The following is a 7,747-nucleotide window of genomic DNA, read 5'->3' as shown; positions in this document are numbered from 1 at the left end:
ATGCTTACCTACTTCAATTAATCTAGTCCTCATAGAACAACACCCTGCAAGGGTGGGGATTATGTGTCTTCTACAGATACCAAAATGGGAACTCAGAGAGGCTCGAGTTGCTTGTTCAAGATCACACAGCTAGTAAGGAACAGCTGTGGGGTTCCAGCCAGTCCCTTCTGACTCCCAGGTTTGTGCTCCGCCACTGGGCCACAGATGGCCTTCAGCATGGAATAAACACTGAGTTGGGTGGATTAAAAAAAAACAACAAGATTTTATTTATTTATGAGAGAGAGAGAGTGAGAACGAGCAGGGGAGCAGCAGGCAGAGGGAGAGGAAAAAGCAGATTTCCCACTGGGCAGGGAGCCTAATGTGGGGCTCAATCCCAGGACCCTGGGATCACAACCTGAGCTGAAGGTGGATGCTCAACCTCAGCCACCTAGGTGCCCCTAAAACTTCCTTGATGTTCATCAGCCTCACAGATTAAAATGCCTAATATAGTTGGATCTTTAAAACCAAGCTACTTCCAGTTTGTAGCAGGTCTGGGGGGTAGTGTGTCTCCTGCTTGTACACCCCAGGGCTCTGTGTTCTGTGTCTGGGTGCTCTTTCCTCCTGACCACCATCCTGTGTCTGGCCTTCCCAATTGGTCGTTTAGATGTTAATCCACTTTTCACCTTTTCTCCAGATACTAATTCAGACAGAAGAGGCTGAGCTGTTGGTACTGATCTCTTCCCCAGCCTGATTCCTGTCCCTAACCCCAACCCTTGCGTGTGACTGCCATTGGCACCAAGCTGGGCAATGATATCCAATCCCTTTCTCTAACTGTGCCAGGGCTCCAGGTGTGGGCACCAGAAATGCTCAGTTATTGCACACATTTTGGCTTAACCTAGGGAAATAATTATAAGAACAAGAGCAGTGATGACTGGTCTCATATCTGATCTAATCCTAGAAGGTAGCTGTATTTTTTTTTTTTTTTTTTTTTTTTTTTAGAGAGGGAGAGGAGAAAGTAGGGGAGGGGCCGAGGGAGAGGGAGAGAGAAAATCTTGAGCAGGCTCCACGCTGATCACGGAGCCCAATGGGGGGCTCAATCTCACAACCCTGAGATCATGACCTGAGCTGAAATCAAGAATCCAGATGCTTAACCGACTGAGCCTCCTCCCACGTGCCCCTTTGAAATTATTCTTTTAAAAACATGCACAGACACATGCATTTCTTCACATGCACCTCACTGTATGCACATGCACTCCTGTAAAGATTGTATGTAGCACGCTTTGCTTACTTGGCTGCCCAGAACAATGATTCCAATGACAACAACAGGACAGTAGTTAGCACTTAGGGAGGGCTGAATATTAACAGACAGTCTTTTAAGTGCTTTGTGTGTAGTATCTCATTTAATCCTCAAAAAAAAAAAAGACTCTGAGGTAGGAACTCTTGTTGTCTGTTTTACAGATGGGCAGACTGAGGCACAGGGGGTTAAGTACTGCGCTTGTGCACACAGAGCTAGTAAGCAGCTGGGCTGGCGTCCAAACCCAGGAGTCTGGGCCCATACCGCTCTCTCTTCTTCACTCGGCTGTACTGTTGGCTGGGATGCAACTCCAAGGTACTGAAATCAGAGGGCTGAAAGCTAGCAGCAGAAGGAAGAGGGGGAACGGACAAGAGCCCAAGAGCCGAGGAAGGAATGCGTTGTGTTTTGCAGAACCAGCGTTTCCTGTCAGTGAGCTGCCAAGCTGGGTGTTTCACCTGAGAGCAGCTAGCTAGGTATTTCTCCTGATGCTCCTACAGGAGCCAGTTTGAGCCAGCTTGGAGCTGAGGATCTGCACAGATCCAACCCTACCCCTGCCCCTGCACCTGTCTCCCCACTTGTCGTGAAATTACCTTTAGCTCATTACGATACTAAGATCTCTACCCAAGGGCAGAATTTTCTGCCATTTTTTGGATGTAATGTATGCACGAGCGTGTGGACATGCTAGGCATGAGCAATTGAACCAAGACGCCTACAAAATAGAATACATATAAATTCCTTAATATGTATGCAAACTCCTTGCCCCTGCCCCCTATTATACTGAATGAAAGCTTCTTGCCCTAATCCCACAGACGGACAGTGTTTTGAGAGCTATCTCCCGCCTCCTTGCTTGTGCCAAGCAATCAAAAGTTCTTTACTTTCAATCACTTCTTTGGGTTTGTGTTCAATTTAATGCACCCCAAGCGGTGACCCCCTTGATTGTGCCTGCCACCCAGACACACATCCTCATGCAAGGCATTGAGGCTGTGTGAAATTTTTCCCATGAAGGAGTGCTTCCCAGCAGAGGTTTCTGGTTAGCATCCTGAAGCAGTGAAACAACTTACATTCATATTAAACATCTGCATTTTCAGTTCATCGATGGGTTTAGAAAACAAATATAAACATATTTAAGATCATTGGGATAGCTGTCTCATAACCAAACAGCTATACATGTAGGAAGTTTACATCCAATTTTTTAAAAAAACTATTTATTTATTCATGAAAGACACAGAGAAAGGCAGAGACACAGGCAGAGGGAGAAGCAGGCTCCCTGTGGGGAACTCAATGCAGGACTCCATCCCAGGGGGATCACGATTTGAGCAGATGCTCAACCACTGAGCCCCCCAGGTGCCCCTGCATCCAGTTTTATATCCATGAATATTTAGAAGTCATTAATAACAATCGAAGTTCCACATGATATATGTATTTTTTTTTTCTTTAAAAGGGGTGCCTGTATTCCTTCAATTTGACTAACACTCCTCTGGTTGTTCTAGAAATGAGATGACCAGCTCTTTCAGAATATACAGCAACTGCCTCCTCCTAGGCAGTGCCCGGTTTAGGAGACTTACGGTAAAACCATGTTTCCTAGGAGGTCAGTACAAAAAGCCAGACTTCTACCGGCAGTTTCTGGGAGAGAGAAGCTTTCCATCCAACAGGTTTACCTTTCCTCTGGGAAATGTTTATAACAGAAAAGGCTCAACTGGGATATGTATCAGCTTCTCCTGTACCCTCTGGTGTTTGGTAGGGTTGACAACAGGCAAGGATAAAATGAGCTGGTCATCTCAGGATCATGGAAAACCTGGACTCAAGGCTCAGGAATGCCCCCTACTTTCGTTGTGAGAAGGGGGACAGTTCTGTCCCCGTGTGCCAGAAGTGTGAAACATGCGTCTTGGCTTGGAAGATCTTCTCTACCAAAGAGTGGTTCCAAAGGATCGGAGAGGTGCCTCAGAAGCGGTTTCTAGTTAGCATCCTGAAGCAGCTGGATAGCTTGTATCTGTTGCACTATTTTCAGACTATCTTGCAGACCACGCAGGGGAAGGATTTCATCTACAGCCGCTCCCGGATCAACCTCAGCAGGAAGGAGGGGAAAATCGTCAAGTCTTCCCTGAACCAGATGTTGGACAAAACGGTAGAACAGAAGATGAGGGAGATCCTGTACTGGTTTGGGAAAAGCACCCATCGGACCAAGGCAAATTACACGCTCTTGCTGCTGCAAATGTGTGACCCCAAGTTATTGCTCACTGCTGCCAATGTCATCAGAGTCCTGTTTCTGAGAGAGAGGAACAACGTCTCAGGTAAACAAGGCCACGGGTGGAGACCGGAGGGGCCCTCCGAAGACTGGGAAGCCAGGCCACACAGGGACCAGAGGTGTGGACAAGCTTAGGTAGATGGGGATTTTCCAGAATGCCCGATAGAGTTCCTCAGCCTGACATGTGGTCCTGTTTCCCAAAGGAGAAATCGCTGAATGCTACTTCCTTCTAGAAAAGTGTAACATGCAAACGCAGAAGGAGGTATAGAACCTGTAACAGTCAGGCACTGAAAATGGACTTAGGCCCACGTACAGCTGGTCGGCACCTCTACTGCTTTCTGGTGTGGTGTGGTTCCTGCATTACTGGCTTAGGGTTTAGATTGGGTTCGGTAGGGACCGAAGGGGATGGCTTCTGAATTCTTTTGCCCTTCAGTTTGCACTGCACAGAAGCCAGGCCAAGAGGTCAAAGTTTAGGGCTTTTGCCCATTCGTTCCACCATCTTCCTTCTCGTGCATAAATTCCAACCTGGCAGAGGGGTCTGTCTGAGGCTGGAGACAGCAAAGGGGCCTCATAAGGGCAGGGGAGGCCTTCTCAAACTTTAGCTTGCATCACATTCTCTGGGAAGGCTTTTGAAAGCACGGGCTGGGACCCTCCCCTAGAACTCCCGATTCAGCAGCTCAGTGGTGGGCGTGAGATTTGCGTTTCTAAAAAGTTCCTAGTTTGCTGCTGCTGGTCTGGGGACCTCACCTTGAGAGCCGTTGGTCTAGGGTGTGGGTGAGAGTGTCTTAGAAATGTTTAACCACCTGGATGGGGAAAGCAAAAGAAACCAGCAAAGAGGCAAGAGATTAGGGGGGGGGGGGAATCCAGCCCAGGATTGGTGGGGGGTGGGGTGGGAGAAGGCTGAGAGGAGCCATCAGATGGAGGAGTCTCAGCATCTCAGTGTTGAGCTCTTGAAGGTGGGGATTTTCTAAATGTCCAGAGACCTGTTTTGTGGTCATATTTGTAGACTATTAGCATCCAAAATAATTTCAAAGCTAGATTACCCAGGGGACACTGAGATCCCATGTGATTTCTTTGGTGGGTTAGGGAAGTAAAAGAATAAAAATCTAGATTGGAGATGGTGAAAAAAGAAAAATCAGAGCATCCTGCAAATTAGATCAGAGATCCACCAGTCCAGCTCCTTAATTTTGTAGATAAGGAAGCCAAAGTTCAGGGACACTGAACTTTGAGTGGCGCGGCCTGGGTCATGCAGGAGGGGGCTTGGAAACGAGGTCTCCCCAACGGAACGTGTCCTCCGGCTTGCTCCCTCCAGGAGCCGGAAGACTCCAGAAGGCCTGGCTGGTACACACACAGACAGCATTCTGTGGTTCCCCCTGGAAGGCTTTCACCACCCACCATAGGGGTCAGGCACTTGGACCGGAGTTGTGGGAGTCTAGTTAGTGATTGTAACAAGTTTCCCTCTTTCCTAGGGGAGCATGTTTCTTAAGTTAAATTTTCTAATTTGAGGGGCACCTGGGTGGCTCAGTGGTTGAGCCTCTGCCTTCAGTTCAAGTCATGATCCCGGAGTCCCAGGATCGAGTCCCACATCCGGCCCCCTGTCTGGAGCCTGCTTCTCCCTCTGCCTGTGTCTCTGCCTCTCTCTCTCTCTCTCTCTCTGTGTCTCATGAATAAATAAATAAAATCTTAAATTTTTTTTCTAATTTGACTCGAGGGCGGTTACTGATATTGTTGAAGAAAATTAAGCACGCACTGCAGAAAAATTGTCCCACTTTCAGCTCCTGCCCACAGCCCTCTTCTCCTTTATATGGGGCTCTGAGATAGTTTGCATTGTAGATGGGCTGGCAAAACCTAACAAGAGTTCGGCAATTTTTGCATAGAAACTCGGAGTCCCCCCTGCCCCTCGGTAAAAACCAGACATAACTGGCCCGGTCCATTTCACGTAGATCAAAGAGAAGCAAGTAGAAATAAAAGTTTATCTCACCTCCTTTCCTCCACACCCCCTCTTAAAGAACAACCTTGTCCTGGCCCTTTGCTTTTCAGGCCTCAATCAAGACACCAGTGATTTGTTTTTCGTCCCTGAGAAAGACTACAACCCACAGACTGAGACCTCAGGTGTTTTCTGGGCAGCCAGCACCAGGAATACATCCTTCCCTTTGTCCAGAACTTTAGGGAAAGAAAATTTGTTTGAGAACACGGAGGGTGAAGCGTCTAATACTGGTAAGTCAGCTTGTAGCAAGAAAGTTAATAGACACGAGCTCGGAAAGTCCTGATGGAGTTGGAGCAGCCGGCTAGGGCAGTGGCATCCGGGGGTGGGAGATTTGGGAAATGAACATTCATTGGGCACCAAGAGTTGGGCACCAGGAGTTGTTACGTCATTGAATCCCACATCAAGTAGGGAAGAAGCAAGGATTGAAGGCAGTCATGACAACCCTAAAGGCCATGTTTTCGCTTCTCCATCCTGGTGTCTCTGAGAGACATCTGAAAATAGAGCTCAGAAAGGAAGCTATCAAAGGGTTTCCCTTGGAGTCTCCTTCTGCCCCAGGGCCACCATCCCTCATCTGGCCCCTGACCTTTGGTGAGGTGGACACCTCTAGAAGTTAGCCTACCGGTGACTATTGTTTGCAGCAGCGTTGGATTCAGTCTTAAGGAGGAAACAAAAGCAGTGGGGAGCTGGAACCCAACCTCAAGGCTCTCCTAAGTTGCTTGTGAAGTGAGAGCTCTGCATGGCATAATTACAAGAAACACAAGAAGCATTGATTCTCAAGCACTTTTTATCTGGAAACTTCCAGATTTCTTAAACAGATAAGACCGTCTGATAACCACCCCACATAACCATCACTCAACTTCAATAGTTATCAACACTTGACCGAATCATTTCATTCAGTGCTCCCTTTACAAAATTGTTCACATTTTTTCCTTGGGATATTTTAAGGAACTTCTAGGCACAAGGCCATTTCACCTGAGCGGGGCTTTGATTCTACCGGCATCTTCTTGAACTGGGAAGGCTGAAAAGTCCTCGTGTATTTGGTTGGGGAGGTTGTTATTTCTAGTTTGGCAGAAGAGATGACAGAAATCCAGTGGTCTGAGGGTGAATTCCGATGAGCTCCATTTCCGGGGAGAGGGTTTGCTGAGAGCTTCTTTTGGCCTGGAGTTACCATAGAGACAATCTCATCCAAACCCCTCTCTGGCTTTCCTCTAGAAGGACAACGGAAGAGTTCACTCCAGTGTATTTCCGAGATGAATAAGCTGTTTTCCAGAAAAGTGGGCATGTCCAAGGCAGAAAGCACCCCCTCGGATCTGTTGGTTGACTTGGATGTCGTCAAAGACCTGTCTTCCGGAGTCAGCAAATACCGAGACTTCATCCGTTACCTGCCCATTCACCTCTCCAAATATATCCTAAGTATGCTGGGCTATTTCTTGAGATGCTGCTCATCACAGCTCAGTTGGGAGGTTCCCAGGTCCAGGTTTTTTGTTTTGTTTTGTTTTGTTTTGTTTTGTTTTCCCCAGGTATGCTGGATAAAAACAGCCTGAACAGGTGCACTTCTGTGAGCCAGCACTGGGCCGCCCTGGCTCAGCAAGTCAAGATGGATTTGTCGATGCATACTTTCATTCAGAACCATATTGCCTTCTTGCAGGTACTTCCTGTCTGGGGAGGGTCGCTCTGGACACCAGCCTCATTTCTGTGTTGAGGTTGGCCTGACTGTGGGCCTTTCTGGTCTATTTCGTAGAGCCTTGTTCGGTCTCCTGCTCCACATTTGCTGCTTTGTAGGCTTCCGTAGTCACCTCCTTTGTGTCTGGACTCCCCACTAATCACCCCATTGCCAGTGCATCCAGCAGGGACAGCATGCATAGAAACCTCTCAGGAAGAGAGAGGCAGAGCCTTTCTGAAACCTCACAGAGCAGAGGGTTGTTTTCCCCATATGGTCTGCAGATGTTTCGAAGACCACTAAGTATATTCTTAGGTTAAAATGCAATTCTCCTGGATAGTGTCTAGCTCTGGCAGTTTTACTTCTGTTTCCTACCTGAAGCCTTAACCTGAATCATGGGTCCTTGGTAGCTTGAATATTTCCCAGCAGAGAGAGATATCAGAAGACAAGAAGAGGCAGGCGTTATGAGGTGGGCCATACTCTGGGAAGCGGAGAACTGCTGGCCATTTCTCACTGGTGTCCCTCCAGGTGTTTGGTATTCCTTATCCACCTTAAGCCAATCTGTGTGCACTAATGGCCAGG

General features: G+C 47.7%; 1 protein-coding gene across 1 annotated transcript in view; it reads left to right on the top strand.

Moving 5' to 3' along the window:
- The first annotated feature begins 2,836 nt into the window (after window positions 1-2,836).
- The window catches only part of FBXW10B (F-box and WD repeat domain containing 10B), a 38,623-nt gene continuing 33,712 nt past the window's right edge, over window positions 2,837-7,747 (top strand). Inside the window, exons 1-4 of the mRNA XM_026005533.2 lie at window positions 2,837-3,564; window positions 5,559-5,735; window positions 6,718-6,918; window positions 7,026-7,153. Of these exons, the coding sequence (XP_025861318.2) occupies window positions 3,060-3,564; window positions 5,559-5,735; window positions 6,718-6,918; window positions 7,026-7,153 (1,011 nt within the window). The 5' untranslated portion in view covers window positions 2,837-3,059. The remainder of the gene's footprint in view (window positions 3,565-5,558; window positions 5,736-6,717; window positions 6,919-7,025; window positions 7,154-7,747) is intronic.

The sequence above is a fragment of the Vulpes vulpes genome, chromosome 12, assembly GCF_048418805.1.
Source record: "Vulpes vulpes isolate BD-2025 chromosome 12, VulVul3, whole genome shotgun sequence".
In the NCBI taxonomy this organism is placed as follows: domain Eukaryota; kingdom Metazoa; phylum Chordata; class Mammalia; order Carnivora; family Canidae; genus Vulpes; species Vulpes vulpes.
This window is presented reverse-complemented; position numbering and strand designations above follow the sequence as displayed.